General features: G+C 35.2%; 1 protein-coding gene across 1 annotated transcript in view; it reads left to right on the forward strand.

Moving 5' to 3' along the window:
- LOC150098865 (alpha-mannosidase 2-like) overlaps positions 1 to 23,981 on the forward strand; it is a 300,659-nt gene that overhangs the window by 189,227 nt on the left and 87,451 nt on the right. Inside the window, exons 16-17 of the mRNA XM_090405066.1 lie at positions 3,641 to 3,766; positions 16,699 to 16,810. Of these exons, the coding sequence (XP_090261192.1) occupies positions 3,641 to 3,766; positions 16,699 to 16,810 (238 nt within the window). The remainder of the gene's footprint in view (positions 1 to 3,640; positions 3,767 to 16,698; positions 16,811 to 23,981) is intronic.

Raw genomic sequence — 23,981 nt, forward strand, 5'->3', positions numbered from 1 at the left:
TTCTTGCTGAGTCCACATAGAGTTCTGATTTTTCTATCCTTGCAGATTACCTCACCTCATGCCTCTCTGGCATGAGATGAGGTAATCAATCAGTTTTCTTTAGAGTTTGCTATTGAATCTCCAAGGTTTGGATCTCACTTTCAAACTCTTTCTTTCAAAAAGAATCATAATTTGCAATTATAACCCTTATTTTATGATTGCTGATGTGCATTCGAATTCTTATAATTAGTTCTGTGCTCTTTCCATGTGCATGATTAAAGATTGATATATGTTTAGAAAATTATTATTATTTTTTTAGTTGTATTTATATGTATAGTAATACTTCTTGTTTGTCATGAAAGATATTCTTATTTTTCTAATGACAGTGTTGCAGCCATTATAACTTAAGTTTGGCTCACACAGGCAGCTGATGACCTATAGGTTATCAACTGCTTGTGTGAGCCAATGATGGGAGATTGACAACTAGACTCTGAGAGCATTGGTAACCAAGTAATGGAGAGCAATAAGAACAAAGGGAGTTATTTTAAAAACTTCACATATTATTTTGACTGGAATACATAAGGTATCTCTGAAAATGAATATTTAATAAGTCTGACTGAGAAATTAATAATCTGATTAAGTGAATATTGTCAGGATGAAACCAATTTATTAAAAGGAAAGAGATACTAAATGTTCTCTTTCAGCTTTCTTTTTTTTGGGGGGAGGGGGTGAAGAGAAGTGTTAAAGAAAAGTTTTTCTAACCTTAAGGACATAAGTGGTGTGATAAAATTGAATTATTGTTATTCAATAATAAGTGATGAAGTTAATCAAACGAAATAGTAAAACACCTCAAATGAAGAGGAGCCAAATTTTCCTGATGTATTCAGTTTGTGTGCCATTTTTAAGGAGGATTAATTTCACTGGTAAAATAGAATGTATTATATTTTCCAGTCTGAGATAAGACAATATTCATACTCAGTCACTGTGTATTACCTCACCTCATGCCTCTCTGGCTGAATCAATCACAGTTTTCTTTAGAGTTTGCCATTGAATCTCCAAGGTTTGGATCTTGCTTTCAAAATATTTCTTTCAAAAATAATCATAATTTACAATCATAACCCTTTTTTATGATTGCTGATGTGCTTTTCTTTCTATGACCTTTTCTCAAAACATATTCAGTCTAAAAAAGTTATTTTCTATAGAATTTTACTGTGAGAAATAAGATCTCCACTTTGACAGTCATATGTTAGTAATATTCATTAATTTGTGAAATAATCCTGTAAAAGTATGAGTCACTGAATGATTAATATTCTTGTGATTATAGATTGGAGATCTTGAAAGTATTTATTAGTTAAAAAAAAAACTTTGGATTCAGATGGTTTTTTCCACTTATTAATTTGAAAGTTTATCACAATTTTATATTCAGTTTTTGTGTATTCTTATTAAATTTACATATATCCAAATGAATTTTTCCTTACCACTCAGTGTAAAAAGAAAGAAAGAAAATATGCAAACACAAAGTGTGTTCACACCTCCCACTGTACCAAGGATAGTTCGTTGCATGCATTTTCTGATATTTCACCAAAAGATATGAGAAGAATCCTCAGTAGCTTGGATACCAAGAAGTCTGTCCAGATGGAATTCTTCCTCTTGTAATCAAAATTTGTTCTAAAGGAAAAAAAAAAAAAAAAAAAGGAATATGAAAGTCGGTGATCAATCATTTCATTGTTCTCATCCCAATCTTCTGAAAAATAATGGAGAAGGTTATCAACAGCCATCTTCTTCACTAATGGGAGGTCTGCTAATTGATTAATGATCGCCAATATGGATTCAGTTACTTTCACTCCACAGCAGATCTTCTTTATCCACTTTTGGACATAAACTATAAAAATGCTTGATGAACAACTTGTGCAGTCACTGAACATTTCCAGGGCATTCGATCAGGGTCTGGCATAATGTCCTACTTACCAAGTCTGCCTTGTGTCTTTCAGTAACATTTCACAATTGAGTTTCCAGGATTCTCTTCCATCCACCATTATACATAAGTGTTAACTGTACTGTGGTGGATGGTTTTCCTTCTCTTCAGATTTCCCCATTAATGCCAGAATTATTGTAGGACTCTGTACTTTTATCCATGCTCTTCCTTTAATACATAAATGACATTCTCTCACCAACCTCAAATCCTATCCACAGCTTTGTTGATGACACACCAAATTCCTCTTCTTTGTTTAGCCACACTTGTGGTGCTCAGTGTTTTGTATGCAAGATCGTTCATAAGCAGCATTTAATATTGATCTTATCTCCATTTTGCAAGTGGAATTGAGGATAATCTTGCAAAATCACCCACCACATATTTATCACATATGATGGGTAATGCTCTCTTCGCTCATACCTTGCAGAATAGTGATAGTAAAGTATTTCAATATAACATCTTCTAAGAAACGTTGGATTCCTCCATGATATATGTAACTGACATGTATTTGGCTGCAAGGTCTGCATTAAATAAAGTAGTGATGTCACAGCATGAGAATAAAAAAAAGTTCATATACCATCTAGTAGAGTACCAGCACCTTCATAGTGCAGTTTCATAGATATGACATTTGCCCTTTGATTGGAAAGACCTGGGTTCAAATTCCATCTGGGATGTGAGCGACCTTTATGAATGCTTTCCGACTACAAGTGAGTTAGACAATCTGCAGAATTTTCATCTTGAGAATTCTGATTTTTCATTCTGCAAAATACAGACACTGGTGCCAAAGAACACACAATTAAGTGATAGCATACTGATTCTATGCCCTTAAGGTTGCCTCATTCATATTTTGTCAAATCAAGCCATGCTTAGTGCTATAAAAGTTGGCCTTTCCTCTGAGGTACATGAATATCACATTTTAATTCCCACTTGCGTTTAGTCCTCTTTTGTATAATATCTTTAATCTCTTGATGAAGTGAGCCTGTTAACTAATTAACTAGTAGTTTTTCATTACATAAAATATTTTTTATCTTTTCATAATGTAGTCCTAATACTGGCAATTAGGCATATATACATCTACAAAACCACAGAAATAGCAGACCGAAATGTTTTATTTTGTTGAGACTAGAATTCACTTCATGATATATAGTACATCTATCATGTACTATATGACCCTGGCTTAGATTCCCAAGTATATTAAGTTTGTTGTGTTTTTTTTAAATAAGTTTGTGTATTTGTATTATATCTGTATAATTTAAGCTACTAACTAGCCCACCAAAATGCAGGTTTGGTCAAAGTGTTGAGTTGCTGCAGACCATAAAAAAGGCTTCAGCAGCATGATGGCTGAATTCTAGTTCTATCAACATTTTATTCTTGCCTGGTTTAGTCACTTAGTTACTGCAAGTTGGGATATCATTGGTATCTCAAGAAGAAATCTCTTTCAAAAAAAGCCTCCTTTTAGGCCACCTAAAGATTTCCATGGGAATTCTTGCAACATTGGGAAACTCAAACTTAGAGCTTCAAACTCACGCTGACAAAGTAGATATTTAATCTGTTTTGTCATTCAGGTCATTTAGATTAAGATTGTTAATTGTTATATAATTTCTAAACTAAAATAATTGTCTACGGTTTTAAATGACAATTATGCTTGTCCTTTTTCTCAGTTTTATTCTGGAACTTTTTTTTTAATAGAGAATTCTATCTAAAGAAGATTCCATTTCTGTTGAGACTAGAATTCAGTTCATGATATATGGTACAAGGCCCAAAGGTAGAGATCGAAGTGGAGCTTATCTTTTCCTACCTGACTCAGATGCTCAAGTATGTTAAGCTTTTTTAATAATTTTGTGTTATATTTGTGTAATTTAAGCAGCTTTTCCTTTTGCTTGATATAAAAAAATCCAAAATAGTGGTTTAGAACTCACTTTTATTGATATGGAAAAAGGACTAAGGGAAGCATGTGTTATCTTTTGAATTGCTCCTTTAAATAGCAAGAAAATAAACTTCATTCTGCTTACTTTAATAATCATCAGTAATTGTCTTATTCTTAATGTTGGTCTTAGTTTTGCAAACTGTCTAGTAGTGAGTCAATACAGGAAATTATATGGTCATGTCTATTAGACTGTATTTTTATCTGTCTCATATTTTCAGAGGAAAGCCTGGATAGGTCATGTTAGGCTTAATGGAGTGAAACAGCACTGAGAAAGTATTGAAAATAATTAATTCTTCCAATATTTTGTCTCATTCACTAAGACATTGTCAGGGAGTACAACACAAAACTTGTAATGCACACAAAAAGGCATCACAAAACTCAGTGAAACATGTTGACAGATGATTACAGTCCTAATTAGGTATGGGTGCCCTCTGTGGGCACCTGTAGATGGCCCACACATGTAAACTGGGATCTCAAAGTATTAGCATTTCCATATTTTGGGAAGTTTAATGCAACCATATTGATTTAAATCAGGTTGATTTTTGAGAGAAGCTGTAGATTCCAAAAATTGTCTTTCTCTTCAAAATTTACTGTTGTGGACCATGGTGGTCTTTTCCAATTGATTCTATGAGACGTATTCAAAATGTGGTCTGCACAGCCCAAGTGACCAGTCATGACTATAGGCGTATTTTTTGTGTTTTTCCATGCAGATCTTCCAGTCTGTCCATAGTAGGTCAACTTTTAGGAACAGGGCACTTTATATACTCCATGCACTGAGAGAAGAGGAAGCTAATCTTTAGTAGAACGAATAAGAGGGGCAATTTTTGGTGGGGGCTTGAAAGCTGCAGAGATTGTATTTCTTTAAGATTCTGGCTATTTTTTCTGAAGTAACTTGGACATAGGGGATGATGATAGCATTACTAAAATCTTTTGGAAGAGAAGGTCGAGGATTAGGGGAAGGATTGATTGTTTTGATACTATGGGAACTGTGTAGTCATTAGATAAGAAGATGTGTATATGATTAAGATTCCAATGAGTTCGCTGTAAGAGGACTCATTGGAACAAAGATTATAGGCTGTATTGGTTAGTGTTTTAATGATACCATATTGTTAGGAAGGGGAGGGGGTGATGGGGAAAGTTTGTGAATGTATCTTTGACTAACCTACCTTCAGTTGAAAAGCCATAATAAATTTCATCACATCCTAGAGTGATTTTGGTTTCATACAGAGACTTTCTTCTTCAGAAATATGCATTCACACACACACAAACTAGCCAAAGAACTCATGCATTAACAGCAACAACAGACCATATACAATGGATTAATGCCCTATACTAATAACCATGTTTGTGTTTGCCACATTATGCCATTGAGCCTATCATGTTCAGGGGTGGGTGGGTGGGAAGATGAGTTTATTTTAGAGATAAACAAGCATTTAATAAAACATGGTCAAGAGCATTATTTGCAGTTGCCAATGTGTGTATTAAAATGTCTTGTGGGTGTATAATTTCCCAATACCACTTGTAGGAAAAGAGATCTATTTTCAGATTCCACTTGCGAAGGAAGGAACTTTCATCACCGATGGCATTAAAGACTTAAAAAAAGGCTTAAAGAAGATAGCTGCTCTTAGATTGAGGAAGGGATTTGTTCCTTGGTGGGTTTGTCTTTCTATAGCTTTTCCTTCTGAAAATAAACAAACCAACGAAAGAATACGTAATAAACAAATACGTGGGACATATCTGAATAACAGGTAGCAAAATATTTGCTATATAATAATAATTGTAGAAAACAGTTATACCATTGCTAAGTTAGATTGTTACACAAGTAGAAAAATGACAATAGACATGAGGTAATGTAGTGTAATCCCAAGGTATTATAGCCAATTTTTGATATCAAACTCATAGAATGAAGACTGTTACAGTGAAAGATTTAGTTTAGTTATCAAGCCAGCAAAGGTTGGTCGATTGGTAGAGCCTCTGCTACTAATAGCTTAAGCAAGTTTGAGCGCAGTTAGTAGTTGGACGGAGGTCAATCATTCGATGCTGTTGACACACTCTCCCTCGATGAGTCTTAGGAATCCTTGGAGGTGTCACATAATAATAATATATACTGCTATGACCTGTGTCCCTGCACAGTATGACTTTTGATGAATTTTTGTGCCATTAAAAAAAAAAAAAAAAAAAAAAAATGGACAGACAGGTAGATCAGCTACTATCTGTTTAAATGAACACAAATCATATCTCTCTGCAATCATGACTATAGTCAGTCTGGCCTTGCAGACTATGTATTGGACATAACTCACGGGATCTTCTGGAAGAAACCACCATGCTCTACCACAGTAAATTTTAAAAGGAAAGACTGTTTTTGGAATCTGCAGGGTCACTTAGAAATCAGCCTAACTTGTTGATTTCTGAGTGGCAGGAGCATCTGTAAATAATCATCAGAGATCCCAATTTTCATCTTAGGCCATCTCAAATGACCATAAAGGGCACACCACCTAGATGGGATTTTAGAGTCACCCACGTGTTCCATTAAATATTGTATTGTCTTTGTGTGTGTGTTATTTGTACTCCCTGAAGATGTCTCAGTGATTGAGACGAAATATTGCACGCATTAAAATTAGTTTTTAATATCCTTTCCTGGTGCTGTCAATACTCCATTAAACCTCCAACATGAATAGTAACTGTGTCGGGATAATAAAACCAGCAATCTGACCACAGAAAGGGAAGGAAAGAAATAAAAGATTGGCATTGTTTTGCTGAAGTACACAGGCTTGTGAAAGAGCTGAGGAGAGGTTGTTCTACTAGAGATAAAATGTGAATGAGATTGTGGTATTTGAATTACCAAGAGGAGTGGCTACCTTAGCAATGTATCTTGAAGGAGAAATATTTAAAAATAAAAAATCTCTGGTGTTGGGTGTGTCGAAAGGATTGTTAGGAATTCTGGTCTGGAGATGATTTGCTTTAGGTCATTTGCTTAGATCAAATATTTCCATTTCTCTTCCAGCTTGTTCAGTGGAATTCGAAAAAAGGGAGCCAGTTAGAACTGTGGACATTAAAATTTCCAAGATAGGTGATTTTGCTGTTAGAGAATTTTGATTGTATGAAATCTAGCTTCATGGATAAGAAGTAAGAGGTCAGAATGATTTTCAGAATTGTTCCCCAAATCCGTAGAGAAAAGTAAAGACAGCAAATGAATAGTACATAATGAAACAAAGAAATCTTAAGTCACAGGATGTCAGAGAGGAAGATTCAAGATTGAGTATTCTTGGCAAAGAATTCTCAGATTTACATGGAAGCAAAAGTACTATCCTTAGGGTGAAAGAAATGATCATCATCATCAAATTCCTGATACCCTCAGGGGATGTACAGGATCTTATGGTAGTACTATATGAATATGGTTACATCTTTACTAACTTCCCATCAACAGTTTTCCTACAGATTAAATAGGAAAGGATAATGAGCCATGTGGAAGTTAGAAAATTTGTATCTAGAAAGGGAAGACAGTTTTCTTTTTTCCACTGAAGTTTATTTTAGGAAGTTGGCTGTTAAGATGTGCTAAAAATGTGTACAATGTGCCTAGGCCATGATGCCAAATTGCACACACATTGCCAACATAGCAGAGACCACCTATTATCTGTCAACATTTCAATATTATTGGATCTTATGTTTCTGTCCTGTAAGGCACTTTATACTGTATCAAACCACCTACATCCTGGTCTTCCTTTGGGGCATTTTCCTGCATAAATAGCTGAAATGTTTTACTTGTTCTATAGATTCTCCATTCAGGATGCAGTTGATGTTTTCAATGTTTCTGTCTATTTTCATTGTCTTTCTCTTTTTAATGCTAATTTTCATACCAAATTTATTACAGCAGTTATTCAGTTTGGTCAGGGTATCCTTCAGACTTGTTCTGGATTTATTTAGCAGTATAACATCTGCATAAATCAGAGAGCTTAGATTATCATCTCCAATTTTGATATCAGGTTTGATACCGCTTGTCTCAATAATGTGATCCATATAGATGATGAATAACAGTGGAGATAATGGACACCCTTGTTGCATACCTGACTTAACATCAAACCATCTTTCTGTACCTTCAATTCTAACTGCTGATTTGCTCAAATAGAGACTATGTAATTCTTGATATAATGTCCCATTTCACCATATAACCGGAAAGTTTTGAACAGCTTTCCTCTTAGCACCTTGTTATATTCCCATAATTTCTCAATTATTTGTCTTAAAGTGAAAATTTGATCCTAACAATCTCTGTTTAGCCTGAACTCATCTTTTTCTCCTCCACAATTTTTCTTAGCTGTTTCTCAAGAATACTTGCATAAATCTTACCAGGGATTCTCAGTAAGGAAATACTTCTGTAATTCTCACATTGAGCTTTATTCCTTTTTTTTAATAGATGGGTACTATGAGCACTCTACTCCAATCATCACCTGAATTCGACCTTCTGAATTATGCAGTGTATCCACTATAAAACTTTCATACCTCTATATTTTAGTAATGCTGCTTTCTCACATTTCTGGTTTGTGATAGCTTTTTCTACTGCAAGTATAGATACATATTTCAGATGGCATTCCTGTTAGTATTTTCTACCACCATGCTGTCACTGCTTGTTTCATTTAGCTATCTTTCAAAGTAATTACTCCATACATCAGGGATATCAGCAGAAGATGGTTTCATTTACATTGGTTGTTTATACCACAAATGAAGTGAAATGTAGAAGAAATTTTTGAGGAAGGTTAGTTTTTTTTTTTTAATTTTAACTGCATTTATTTCAGTTTACTGTCATGTTGTAATAAAGGTGAAGTAAAAAAGAGCAGCAGAACTTATTGTCCTGGAGATCATTTAATCTTCATGCCACGATGCGGCCTTAGTGCTCCTCACATTCTATTCAGACTTCCTCCAGGCATGACATTTCAGTCTAGATGTTAGTGAGTTTATGCATCAACCAATCAGGAAGCTTTCTAAATGTGTTACCATCTGGCTCAGTCTTGTATCCTGTTTGGCACCAACCTTCAGAACTGCTTTACTGCTGTAACCTTGAAGATGTGGGAACTTCTTAATCTCCATAGTGTTTGGCATGTCCTTAAGGGTTATTATTCTCATTGTTTGATCACTTGTTTGGTTGTAAATAATGTTGTACCAATTACTTACTACTGTACTACTTGTGTTTGGTTATGAAATAAATTGTCACTGCATTGGAAATTGCAGGGGAATAAACTAGTTCTTGAAACCAAATGTGCAACAGCCATTTCAGGTCCACGATAAGTAAAATGATGGTATTTAATTGGGTATGAAAGATTTCCTTCAATTAGGAAGTTGGCCTATTATCTGCCTGTGATTTTTGGAATAGCCTCCTTCACTCTGTTCTGCCCCCCCCCCCCCCCCAAAAGGTTATAGCCTTTAATACACATCAAGAGGTTCCTTCTTTTTCTTACTTACATGCCCAATATGGTACTGATATACCTTTGGCCTGGTCTGATAAAAACTGGAGCAGATTAAGGGTGAAAAATTACCTAGCAGCATGGTAGGAGAGTAACTGAGGTATCAAAAAAAAGTAGAATATTGAAAGAAGAATCAGAGGATGAAGGTGACCATTGGTATAGATTCTATCATTCTGCTATGTAATTTGTATGTTAATTAGATGGGAGATAGTTAGGAATGTAATATGTGTGTCATTTGGGAAGGGTGATAAATAATGTTTCTAACAGAATCCCTGCAGGTCAATTGTGAACACATTGATGCTCTGGTCAAATATATATCATTGTTGTAAAGTACCTGTACTTTCTTTGGACATGTATGTTTTCAACTTTTTTTAAAATACAAAAATTTGGACTGAAGAGGTTGTAGCTGGAAGAATAAATTAATGGAAATTTGCTGCAAGTAATAAGACTACAGATATACAGACAATGAGTTGAGTTTCAAAAGCTACATTGCTGAAGTGATAAAACCATCAAGAGATTATTACAATCTTGAAGTGAAACTAATCTCTAAAGACAATTGGATAATGTACTCAGTATGATGGATTTGTGGAAATAGTGGGGGAAAAAAAAGTGAAAATGAAAATATGCAAATAAAATGGAAAAAAGTGGAAAAAACTTTGCTACTCTTACCAAGCAAGTCACCTTCCTTGCTTACGCTTTGTACACCTCGTGTAACTGATTATCATCATTCATCTTGTGACCCCTCCACAATGCCTTTTTCTTCCAGATTGCATTCTTCATCTCTTTTTACATCCATTTTACACCTACCTTATCTAATCTCCTGGAATACACTCTGCCAGATGGCAGAGGCAATGGCTGAGTGGAGACCAAGGCAGCATTGATTTCCTTTCCATCCAATTCCTCATTCCATGATATTGCTGCAGGCTGCTTCTTGAGTTTGTCATAATTACTTGCATTATAGTTCCACATAAAACCCTTCACATATGACCCTTTCACCTTTTATAAACTAAGGGCTATCATGCATCTGCAGATTAATTTTGAAGTGTCAAGTATATAGAAGGGCCATGATTGCTAATGCATCAATAAGAAGATTGTGTAGAAGGAATGATGTACAATTTATAGATGTGTGGAGTGGATTTGATGGACAAAAGGACCTGTACATGCTTGATGGACTGCCCTAAATGATTTTGGAATGCTTGAAGAAAGTGCTATTCAGTGAGAGTTTAGAAGTACAAAATCAGGGATCAGGGAAACTAGTAATATTGGATGGGGAGAAGCAATCAAGTGTGTGTCTGGTCACCCGTGGGACAAATGAGTATAAGTGCAGGAATGATTTTTGAAGAGCTGGATACAGTTTTCCAGGTTTTGAATCTGAATAGACAGGTAATGATATTATGTGAGGACATTTGTATATACAGGAATACCCAAAGTATCAGAAATAAAGGCGAGGAGTTTTCAGCATTGGTCAGCTTGACTTGGACAAAAATTATTGCCATCGTAAGATCTGGTTGTCAGATAATGAGATGTAGTTTCAGGGAATAGAATGCAACAGATATTGTATTTTCAGAGAAGATAGAGGAAATAGGACAGGAGGAGGGGTATTAATGATGGCGGAAGAACTTCAGCCAAATATATGATAAGGAAGATTGTAGATCTGAAGGAAATAGTTCATTTGAGGCTATTTGATGTGAAATAGAAGCCAACAGGACAAAATATATTGTTGGTTGTTGTTATAGATCTAGAGATCCAGAAGATGTGGATGACATGCATCAGAAGATTAGTACAATGAATGCAGGCCAATCAATTATCATGAGAAACTTCATCTATGGTGATGTAGATTGGAAGGAGAAAGGACACATGGCAAAATGGAAATGTAATTTATACAGTTACTAAGGGATAATTACCTGAAACAGCATGTGATGAATGGGACTAGCAGTTTGAGAGCGGATCTAGTAATAACATCAGAAGATCTATCTGTCTTCTCCTGGGAGGTTGCTCAACGTGAGATTTTCAATCAAGAAAGGGTTTATGTGGAACTACACAAACTCTTTCTTGCCTCCTAAGTTTGTCAATTATGACAAACTTAGGAGGCAACTTGGAACAGTTCCATAACATAAAAATATCCATGGAATGATGAATGTCATTAATCACAGGAAGCAGTCAGAGATTGTTTGAGCAAGGCAGTATCAGACTGTACACCCAGGGTCAGGAGGGTAAACCGAGTAGTGATAAAGTGGATCAGCAGCAATATAAAGCAGGAGCTGCAAAAAAGAAAGCATTTTGGTCATCAGCATGCTCATGAGCAATATAAAGCACAAGCAAGAAGGATAACAAGTGTAGTAATTAAAGCTAAATCAGATTTGGAGAGAAAATTAGTTAAGCAGGTCATAGTAAATCCAGACGAGGTTTTTTTTTGCCATGTAGCAAGTAAGAAAAAGAATGATTATGGATAGATAATTTTACTCCATGCTGATGGTAGGAAAGTGACAGGTCATCCAGGTCGTGACTTTACAGTTACTGATGTGAGAAATGAGGTAGGTGAACTGGAGGTACTGACTATTATTGAAAAATATCACTGTGAATACATTGGTGGGCCTGGATGGTACGTCAGCTCGTGTGCTACGAGAATGCGAAAGTGAACTGGTTGTGCCATTGACGAAGTTGTTTAATCTGAATCTCAGCTCTGGCAAGGTTCCTAAGGAGTGGAAAGAGAGTAAGATAATTCCATTACATAAAGGTAGCTGCAAGACAGTAGTAGCAAATTACAGATCAGTTAGTATATCTGGAGTGGTGTTAAAGTATTCGAAAAGTTGGTTAAAAGTAAAATTCAGGAATGAGTGGATAGAAATATGATAATCTGTATGGGACAGCATGACTTTGTAAAAGATAAGTCCTGCCTCAGTAATTTATTCACATTTTATAATAAGGTGACAGCCTTATTATAAATTGGATCAAGGAAATGACTATACTATGATGATGCTGGACTTTGCAAAGACATTTGACAGAATACTGCATGGAAAATAACTGCACGAGTTGGAGCAAATGGGAGTGGATGTGAGGTTGGTGGTGGCATGGATGGGGAGGACAGCTGATAGATAGATATCAGAGGGTGGTGTATGGTAGAGTGGAATCAAGGCAAATGAGGATGACTAGTGGAGTGTCCCAGGTGCTCCTTGTATACATTAATAATGGAAGATTTGAGGTGGGGTGGGATATTTAGTTGTTTGTTGATGCAGAACTGGTGAGAAAATAGTTGATAAAGGTGATAGATATCGTGCAGGATGATTTACATAAATTGGTAGTGTGAGCAAAGGACAGTAGTTGTCAATTTAATGTTGCAAACTTGTAAGGTAGTGCACTTTGGGATGAAAGGATTACATATATCATATCATATTGATGGTATGCTATATTACAAGAAATTGATGAGTCTGGGGATCTGAGGGATAATGGTGGATTAGAGATTTGAAATTCAGAGGACATTGCAAGAGTTGATAAATATCTCAGAACAACACATAGTTGAAGAACACATTGACAAGCAAAGCTAGGGAGATTGTTATCCTTCTTTATAAGCTATGATTCAGCCACATGTTGATTACTGTGTACACGCACACACACACACACACACATATGGCAGAGTCCTAGCTTTATAAAGAACGATAGCAACCTCCCTATCTTTATTTGTCAATTCTTCTGCGCTATTTTGCCAATTCTTGCAACAGATTTGGTTGCCTACATTTTGAGGGGGACCAGGAGGTGGAGAGGATTCAGAGACGAGTGACCAAGCTCGTGACTATGAAGATAAATTGAAGGTGTGGGTTGAAGAGTTTGGCGGACAGGTTGAGAGGGGATATGATAGAAACTTATAAGTTACTAAAGAGATTGTATAAGATTGACACAAAAGAAATTTTTCAATACATGTGGGGTAGGTGGAAAACAAGGAGAAAATTGTCGAAGAGTGTAATTAGTAAGGGTATGCTGACTAGGTTTTTTACTTGGAGAGTGGTGAATGAGTGGAATGGATTGATTGTGGGCATCCCAACTTAATAAGTTGATGGAGATGTATGATAGTGTGGGTCTTCCCTGATGAGTCTTTTGACTCCATAGAGGACCTGTATATATAATAATAATTTTCAAACAACCTTTTATTTTACTTAACTTGCAAGTCATTTCCATTCTTATAAAAATTAGACATACCGTATAATAAACAAAAAAAAAAAATAATAATAATAATTAATTTAACAAGATTGATTTTCATTTGTTTCACTGTTGTTGTTATTGGATTCTCCATCAACCTTATGGTTGGTGGGATAGCATATGCTACTTTACTAGGGAATATTTAATGTACAAGGTAGTTTTTCATTGCCTTACCTGCCCTAAGTATTTTATGTCTAAAGATGTGTGTTCACAGGACCCAATTGCCTGTTTTGTTTCGCTACCAAGTGTAATTCTTCCCAACATCCCTCTTTAACCTTTAAGCAGGATGCAGTTGTAATGTAGTATTAGCATAAGCTTATTTTCACAATTCACAGTGAGCTTGAACATACATAATGAAAAGACTTTATAATGTTATTTTAAAAAAAGATGAGTTAAAGAGACTGAATCATGTTATTGATATTACATTGTGAAAAGTTAGTCTGATCCTATTGCTAGTGTTGACCATTTTCTATTATTTTCATAAACACTATTATTTGGCTTTCCTATTGAATTATTTTTGTAGATAATTTATATAAATTCCCCTTTTATTATGGACAATAAATGAAAGGAAATGCAAATTACGCTTTTAAGTAATTAATAAAATAAAGAGCCAGATGACTTCAGTTCGGCGATGCAAAATCCGACTGAGAGAGCTCAATGCACCGAACGATAGTTCACTTACAAAAAATACATTTTTGACATTTCAAGTTCCTTAGTACTGAATGAGAGTTTTTGCTCTCTCAAGTTTTCTGCCTGGACTCTGAAGAGAACCAACCAGTTCAAAGCAGCTGTCAGGCAAGTGAAACCTTATCCAAATGGACTAATAAAGGCAACTATATAGATGCTTGGGCAACACATGTCTTTCAAGTAGTCCACACTATGGCAACTCGTGAATGTTGAAGAATGTATTCCTGCAAGCTCTCTGGTCAACTTATGAAACTTTCATAGTTTCTACATTCAGCTTTGAAATAATGCTGGAGATGTAATATCCACTTTGTTTGCACTTTTAAGTTTTTTTAAGTTCAAAACTGAATAAGGGAAAGATAAAGATAAAGTAAGGTACTAGAAAATATTAAAAACACTGGAGAAAAGACTGCTGTAGTGTCATCAACTAAAAACAATCATGACATGCTTTCAAGACAAACGACTTGAGTAATTTAAGTGGTTGTGCTGCAAGTTGCAATTTGTAATTCATAAAAAAAATATTCTTGGATTGCTGACAGAAACTCTGGATTACTGCAAGGTTTTTTAGGCCTTTTTAGATTTCATGAAACTTTCACTTTTCATAAAAAAATGCTGCTATATAGGCTTGGCCAGAAATCACCCAGGAGATACATTGCTAGCTGCTGCCCAAGGAAAGATGGATTCTAAAACGTTTTTAATGCAGCCTATTATAAAGTTTTATGGTATGAAGGTCAGCAATAAAAAGACAAAGACAATGAAAATAGGCAGAATCGTTGAAAATGTCAACTGCATTGTGAATGGAGAACCTGTGAACAAGTAAAACATTTCAGCTACTTAGGCACGATTTTTAATGAAGATCGTAAATTAAATATGGAAACAGACAACAGAATCAACAAAGCTGGTATGGTAGGAAGTCAATTGAATAAATACATGTGGAATAAGAAAGAAATTAGTCGGAACACTAAATTAGCTGTATACAAGACAGTGTTCAAACCAGTTTTAACTTATGGATCTGAGAGCTGGGTCAGAAGTTCAGTTTTTGAAGTTCAAAACTGAAGGCAAAGGTAAGGGAAAGATAAAGTAAGGTACTAGAAAATATTAAAAACACTGGAGAAAAGACTACTGTAGTGTCATCACTTGACTAAAGACTAGAGACTGCAGATATGAGAGTCCTGAGAAAGATTAGAGGCATGAACAGATGGCATCAATGGCAATATTATATTCAAAACGAGGATATTAGGAAAGAACTTGACATTGTCAGCATCCAGGAATTAGCAGAGCTAATCTTAGGTGGTATGGTCACTTAAACAGAATGGGCAAGGAAAGATTAGCAAAACAAGTGTTCTCTGCCGGGTCGGCATGAAAACGACCCAGAGGAAGACCAGATATAGGTGGATTGATATGGTACAAAGTGCCTTAGACGATAAAAATATAAGATCTGATAATGTTGGAGTCTTGACAAGTAACAGACTGATTTTGAGGAAAATTGTAGATTGGAAGTTAGTAATGATGTAAATTTTTCATGTAGTACTATCATATCCTGTACACTCCCTTGAGGGTACATGGCAGGAATTTGATGATGATGATGATTTAATAAGTCGTTCAAACCAGCTAAGTGGCCTCAAAAACTTCATAGATCTACTACTAGGTCATATTACTTCTAGTAGTATCAAAATGATATGAAATATAAAGAATTTGTCAGTTATTGCTGTTGTCATTAAAGAAAAATTATTTAAGGAAATCAAAGACTCCGCTGGTGAGTCTCTTCTAGATGTTTCTTCAGATATTTCAGACGAGGAGAAACTCATTCATTATTTGAGATGCATAGATAAAAATTGGAAGAGGCATTTGTTTATACAATTCTTCTTGAAAACTCAGTTGCAGTGTACTTGGATAGATTAGAGAGAGAGTGACATGAAGCTCTGATTGTCATGAAAGACTGGCAGTCGGTTAGCAGGCAGTGGAACAGAAGTAACGTGATGGGGGGGGGGGGACACTGGACTAAGGCAAAATTAGAGACATGTCGGATTGTAGAGATTATTGCATATCATTTGAATTTGGTTGTTTTAGATTCTATTAAAGATGTTTTCTTTGCTGCCAAAATTGAAACAGTGGTTATTTTGTACACACACACACACACACACACACACACACACACACACACACACACACACACACACACACACACACACTTACCACAAATACTTACAATGGGACAAGTAAAATTTTTTTTGTGACCACTAGATTTTAAGTGGTATTTCTGGTGTTCTGAAACTCTGATGATAATAATAATGAATAATATTGATTGTATTTAAATTTTTGTCTCTGGATAATGTTAGCCCCCCCCCCCCCCCCCCCAAGTTATTATTGCTATATAATTTATTCTCTGATCAAGAAACTAAATGTTAACTCTGCAACTAGTTTCTTTTTTAATGAATATATAGTGTCACTTAAACTTCACATTCTAAGATGCTTATTTTTTAAAGGATATCAAATATAGCCGTCCTCAAATACAGGTAAAGGAAGGACCTCTCTTATCTGAAGTTGTTGTTTTTTTACCAGAGGTTGAGCATCACATTAGGTTGCGGAATTCACCAGGTAAAGATGATTTTATTTTAATTATTCAACAATTATATGTGTATAATTGTTATTCAGCAGTGCTTAAGATTGTTTAGAGCAGTGTTTCTCAAAGGGTGTGCCATGAAATTGCGTTACTGTGCTGTGAGAAAAAACAAAGTATTTTTATTAAAAAACTGGAAAATAAGATATAAAATAGGTATTAAATATTTTCCAACAGCGTTATTTATTAATACAAGAGAAACAAGTAAATTGTAAGTAATACAAACTGGATTGGTTAAAATTAATGAGTTAATAATTACATCTTTTTTTAATTTAATGAGAAATATGGGCTTGTTTACTTTTGCACAATTGTTTAATATGGGATCAAATCACAGACAAACACACCCATAATTCTTGATCAAGAGAAAGAAATTGTTCCCATTTCTTACTTTTAATGTTGGCCAATGCTGAAAATCCCTTCTTGCACAAGTAAGTTCTTGAAAAATGTAGTTATGTGGATAGGGCATCTGATAATACTTAAAACTTTTTTTTTTGCCAAATTCCAGAATTGAAGTAGTGCTGTTTTCCTAAACTTGAGCTGAAAGGTTCGATCAGCTTGAAGTTCTGCCAACTCTTTTAATAGTTTCAGTAGTAACAGCAAAGGAATTGCAGACCTAATCATATTCATTCACACTGAGGAAAGGAAAGTATTGCTGTTAAACTATCCTCCAAAACTGAGAGAGGTTCTAAAATCAAGCAGAAACTAATCTCTGGATCAGTATCAATTGCATGACGAAACATTGTAAAGAATGCGATGTGTTGCATTCTTTACAATACTTTTATTCAACACAGTCCATTACACGAATCTTTTGTCATCTTGACTTGCTCTTGATCTCCCACCAAACTTCTTTGTCTGAGTCATCAATAATTCTACAATCCCTTGAACTCTTAATTCAGTGATGTGGCAGCAATGAAAAAAAAAATTTGTTCCTCACACCCTTCTTCACATTTTTGTACAACTTCTATGGATGGCCTCTTATTCTTTCACCTTCTGCTCTTTTTTATAATCCCCCTCTGTATTTATATGATAAAACCCACCCCTAACTTAAATAACTCTACTATGTTGCCTCTTTTCCATCTATCTGCCAAATTCTACAATTTACTGAAATAATATTAAATATAAAATTATTAGGTGACAAATGAATCCATCCTAAATTTAAAATTCTACATTCATAACTTTCAGCTACTAATATTTGAAACTTCCCATTCAACAAGTGTTTCCTATATTGACAATCAACAGCAGACTTCTCATGGCAGTGAACCCAGGGAATGAACTGAACTCAAAGAAAAGAACCTCAAGACATAAGACACTTCTCTTTCGATGACCAACATTGGACCTCATGTGGCAACATAAGGTCCAATGTAGGTCCCTAGTAAGAGAAGGATAAGAAACCTAAGACAATCGACGCATTTCTTTCAATGACCAATAGTGGACTTCATGTGACGGCAGACCCAGGTAAGAGAAGGAGAAGACTCCAAGATGAAGTCCCTCTTGGCGTTAGAGCTTATAAAGGCCTGGACTTCATGTTTTACACGTGTGCATCTCTCGAAACTTCCATATATAGTCATGGATCAACATCTGGACATGATGACATCACACTTCGTGTCTTTTAGAATTGCCATACATAGACATGCATTTACATCATTACATTGTGACACATTTCATGCGTTCATCAATATTTGGTTATTACATACAAAAGGATTTATAATAATAAGGCAAAAAATTACATTTCTTTATGTGTAATTTTCTAAAGAAAAACAACTTGTGTAAAAACAAACATAAATTATTTATCATGTGAGATTTTACACTATTGTATATATCTGCATGTTCCTGGCAATTATTTCAACCACCTTATAACTTGCCGTTTGCACCTTTTCTCCAATTGTTATAATTTTTTTCCATTGACTTGACTTGCTTTACCTGAGAAGAGAGTAAACAACTGAAATAGGCTGTGTCTTTACCTATTAAATGATTTCGTTTAGTATTAAAGTGTCTCTTTAGTTTGCTTGGAACCATACTTTCATTGTTCAGTTTTTCGCTGCATGAAACACACTCAGGAAGTGGATGATTTTCAGATCCAGTGAATTGATCTATTACTTGGTGTGAAAGAATAATTGCTAGTTGTATTTTCACAACGAGCATCTTCACTTTGGGGCACAAAATGTTGCAACTTAATAAATAACAAATTGCAAGGAGAATAAACACACCAATAGTCAATACGGGGCGTGTGCTCGACAGAAAGTTGCATTATCAAGTGTGCCGTAGTCTGAAAAAGTTTGAGAACAACTGATTTAGAGCATACCTTTATGGTTGTTTAGTTTGCTGAGATATATAATATCTTAGTAAACCAAATAAGTAAAGTGTTTTAAATTAGTGAATTTAATAGGAAATGTAAAATGTTCAGATTCTTGGACAGACGTGCACCTCTAATCTTTTCTGGCACAACCACATCTCAACTATAACTTCTGCAGTTACCAAAAAATTGGTGTACTTTTTTTTGCACAAGACACTACTTCACACCTCCAGTTGCTAACTCTATACAAATTCAAAATCTGCCTAGCCATGGAATACTGCTCCCATATTTGGGGTGATGCACCAAAATCCTCTCTAAGGTTGCTCAATTTTATCCAGAAGAGGGAAATCCAGCTAATTAATGATCCCTCTCTCACATACCCCACTCACAAATGTTCAGTTTTTGCCTTGTGCCTCATCTACAGATAATTTCATGGACAGTGATCTGCTGAATTGGCCACTATTATTCCTCTACTCTCCTCCAAAATCATTAAAACAAGAGTCACTGCTGACCAACACCCTTTTACAGGCCATCTTCAAACTCACGGAAGCAACTTCACTGCCTACTCTTTCATTCCATCCATCTACTTCTGTCCTTTGGAACAGTTCCCCCCACTCTGCCATCCCCAGAAATTACAATCCTTAGTTGTTCAAGCAAAATGTGAACAGATTTCTCCTTTCTTGTATTCCTCTCGCTCACACACAGCACTAATGTGCAATGGGTCTCGCGGCTTTTCTTTTGTGGATCAGATATTTAAAAAATAAAAAAGTGCTTTGTTTTCATCTGCTTCTAAACAGATCTTTTGCACTGAATAGTGGTTGCATATATACATTATATGGAAGGTTCCATAAATTCCTGTCATTGTCACTTTCTGAAATGTGCTGTAAAGGATAGATCAACAGAGCAATCAAAATTTTCACATGGTCCTGTAACCCTCTTTCTTAGACAGAGGCTGCCTTTCTTTAATTGCATCATTTTATGTGTTTTAGGCTCCCTCCAGAACTTTTATTTTTGTTTAAGATATCTGTTTGTTAACCAGCTCTTATTTTAATTGATTACCATTACTTTTGGTAGATTTTTTGTATATTCAAAGTTGAATGGTTATGTCACATGTGAGGTTTTTGTAGAAGAAAATAAATATGAAGATTGTTTTCTTGTTGTTAAGTAGCTTATATGTACTGAATAGGCTGGATGTCAGATGAGTTTGTCCAGAGGAAGCATGTGATTGCTGACTTCAGTTGAAGATGGTCTGCAGTATGTGGAGGATAATTATTTTCACTACACACCAGGGTCTATTTGAAACCATCTGCTATACATTTAATACTCTTTCCATGAGTAAAGAGTTCATTTGTATATTGTTCTGTTTACACAGCTTTATTTAAATGGTTGTGCAGTTTCTCCATTGCAAGTTGAGTTTTGTTGCTGAGGTAGACGCCCAGTTATTTTTGTCCATCTGAATTGACCATATGCATTGAATGGGAGCATTAGCCTCGAATTTTCACTTTATTACCATACGGCATGTTTTTTACAGGGTTTATCCTTTCATGAATAAGTATCAATACTGTATATATGTTTTTATATGTGTGTATTCATTTCACATTGATTAGGTTGCATGATTTATCGAACTGTTCAACTTGAAATCTTGAAAAATAGTGTTTCATTTAGTTTGTTAGGTTGTGAGATGTTTCAGTATTTTGATGGCAATGTGATTTTCAAAAATTGAAGTATAAATGGTGTCAATCCATTTTAGCAATGGCATCCAAATAGCATAAACCAAAACAAAATGTAATTCAAGCAGTGGTCCTTGTACCTACCAGAAATATAGAGCTTAACAGAATCAATTGCCCTGTTAGTCATATATCTTTACACTGCAGACATCAGAAATACTACTGTGCTCGGAATGCCTGTTGTGACTCTGTCATCTGTGCCTGATGTAGCAGGAAAGAGCATGACAAAAACATCCAAATTACTAATTATAATGAAGAGCCAAAGGCTTCAATTCGGCAACATGAACTTATTTAAGTTAAGGGGTATTATATCCCATATTGTTTCTTAGCCGAATAGGAAACTCAAAGAGTTTCATGCCGAATATAGAAACTATATAAAGTTCAGTGATTCCAAGCATAAGCAAATACCTGGATAGAGCAGCAACTGACCCTTGAAGGTAGTGCAAGCTGAGGCAACTCATACAAAGGGTGGAGTAAGCTCCGATCACTATTCTTGATATTTACCCATAATGTGAACTTAACTCCTAGGAGCTGTATTATTGTTCAACATTATGAGAGAAGGTTTCACTACCCAGACCGGTTTCGACCTTTTTTGAGGTCTCATCAGTGAGTAGGTAGACCAAGTTAATACCAAGTTTGTAGCAAACAGAACTTACATCCCTTCTATGAGAATTGCCAAGAGGTGTCCTATTAAATTACTAATTATAATGAAGAGCCAAAGGCTTCAATTTGGCAACATGAACTTATTTAAGTTAAGGGGTATTATATCCCATATTGTTTCTTAGCTGAATAGGAAACTCAAAAAGTTTCATGCCAAATATAGAAACTATATAAAGTTCAGCGATTCCAAGCGATTCCAACCAAATACCTGGATAGAGCAGCAACTGACCCTTGAAGGTAGTGCAAGCTGAGGCAACTCATACAAAGGTGGAGCAAGCTCCGATCACTATTCTTGATATTTACCCATAATGTGAACTTAACTCCTAGGAGCTGTATTATTGTTCAACATTATTAGAGAAGGTCACTACCCAGACCCGTTTCGACCTTTTTTGAGGTCTCATCAGTGAGTAGGTAGACCAAGTTAATACCAAGTTTGTAGCATAAATAAGTTCATGTCGCCGAATTGAAGCCTTTGGCTCTTCATTATAATTAGTAATTTAACAGGACACCTCTTGGCAATTCTCATAGAAGGGATGCAAGTTCTGTTTGTTAAAAACTTGGTCTACCTACTCGCTGATGAGACCTCAAAAAAGGTTGAAACTGGTCTGGGTAGTGAACTTCTCTCATAATGTTGAACAATAATACAGCTCCTAGGAGTTAAGTTCACATTATGGGTAAATATCAAGAATAGTGATTGGAGCTTGCTCCACCCTTTGTATGAGTTGCCTCAGCTTGCACTACCTTCAAGGGTCAGTTGCTGCTCTATCCAGGTATTTGCTTACGCTTGGAATCTCTGAACTTTATATAGTTTCTATATTCAGCATGAAACTCTTTGAGTTTCCTATTCGGCTAAGAAACAATATGGAATATAATTACCCCTTAACTTAAATAAGCATCCAAATTATTAATTTTGAGGGAGAACTTCCAACTTACTCCTTGGTGTTCCAACAGTGGAAAGATGAAAAGGTGATTCAAAAGATCAATATTAACAGGACATACCATGTCGGAGGAAAAGAGAAAGTGTAAAACTAAAACAAATCTGTTGGGGAACCTTCTTACGCTGAGAAGGAAACAGTACGAAAGTATGAAAGGGGATATTTATTTATAGGTAGGACATATATCCTACCTACTCAAAATTTCGTTATCCCTGAATAGCTGCACTACTGAAAATGTGCCAAAAATAATTCAACTTTAATTCAATTTTTTTTTTTTTTTAATTTATTTTTACATAGTCCAGAAAGCTTGTTCTAGAGACCAAACATGGAACTTCTTCCATGTTCGGTCTCTAGAACAGGCTTTCTGGACTATGTAAATATAAATTTTTAAAAAAAAGTACAAAAAAATGACTGATAAATAATGAAAAAAAAAAATCTTTAGCCTACCCATGGTACAAAATGTGCTATAGGTTTATAACCTTTCATGGGTGAGAACTACACAGTCATGGGAAGTCCACAATGATGACTATCCTAGCTCTTGCAAAACTTCATTTTTGGAATCTCATTAGCTACAAACTAGTTCTTATGTTAAAAACAGCTTGACTTTAAAGAGAAAATTAAAGATCTATGTCTGTCTAATAATAATGAGATTATGGTTTTATGTAACATCCCTATTCACCAACATCTCTTTACAAGAGACTCTTCAATTTTTGCAGTTCGATTTTCTAACATTGTTAGCTTATTTAAATTTATCATCACAACATGCTATTTTACATGGTGGAACAAGTTGTTCAAACAAATAGAAGGAACAGGAACAGCAACAGGCAGTCCTTTCTCGCAGTGCTAGCTAGTTATATTATTAATACACTACTTCACACTATTTTTCCTCAACCTCGTCTATGTCTACATTTTGTTGATGATACCTTTCAGTCTGGACCCACTTGGAGTTGGAATTATTTCAATTCCCATAAAAAAAAAAATAAACTCTTTGTACTCCCATATCAAGTTCCTACAGGTCATTTGAGTTTTTTTTTGGTTTATCAAAAACCAACCTTTATACAGATACATTCACTCATCGTCATACAATCATTCATCACAGAAGATAGACATTATCAAAAGTCTTGTAGATAGAACTCATATGATCTGATGTCTAATAGATACAACAAGACTACCATTTAGAAAATTATTGATAATTATCATCCATCCAAAAGACTACAATCTGATATCAACTTAATTTCAATACTCCATCTTAAAGGAACCTCTTAACAAATAGCGCAGATTCTTCACAAATTCGATATGCCTTCAAATCAGCTTGAAAACAGACTTCTTTCTTACCATCCACAAAGGATACATTTCCAAGTATCAAGTACCCTGCTCATGCCAACTTTGCTACTTTGGACAGACTGGCCACACTTCTTGGATTAGAATCCAAGGACATGGACTATATTGTATTTTTGGCATCTGTCAAGTTCAGCCTTGCTTCTCATGCTATTGACACTGGGCACAGAATTGTTTGGAACCAGACAAAGAACTC

The sequence above is a fragment of the Typopeltis vanoorti genome, chromosome 15 (genome assembly GCF_054136105.1).
Source record: "Typopeltis vanoorti isolate ZY-2024b chromosome 15, IOZ_Tvanoo_1.0, whole genome shotgun sequence".
Classification (NCBI taxonomy): domain Eukaryota; kingdom Metazoa; phylum Arthropoda; class Arachnida; order Uropygi; family Thelyphonidae; genus Typopeltis; species Typopeltis vanoorti.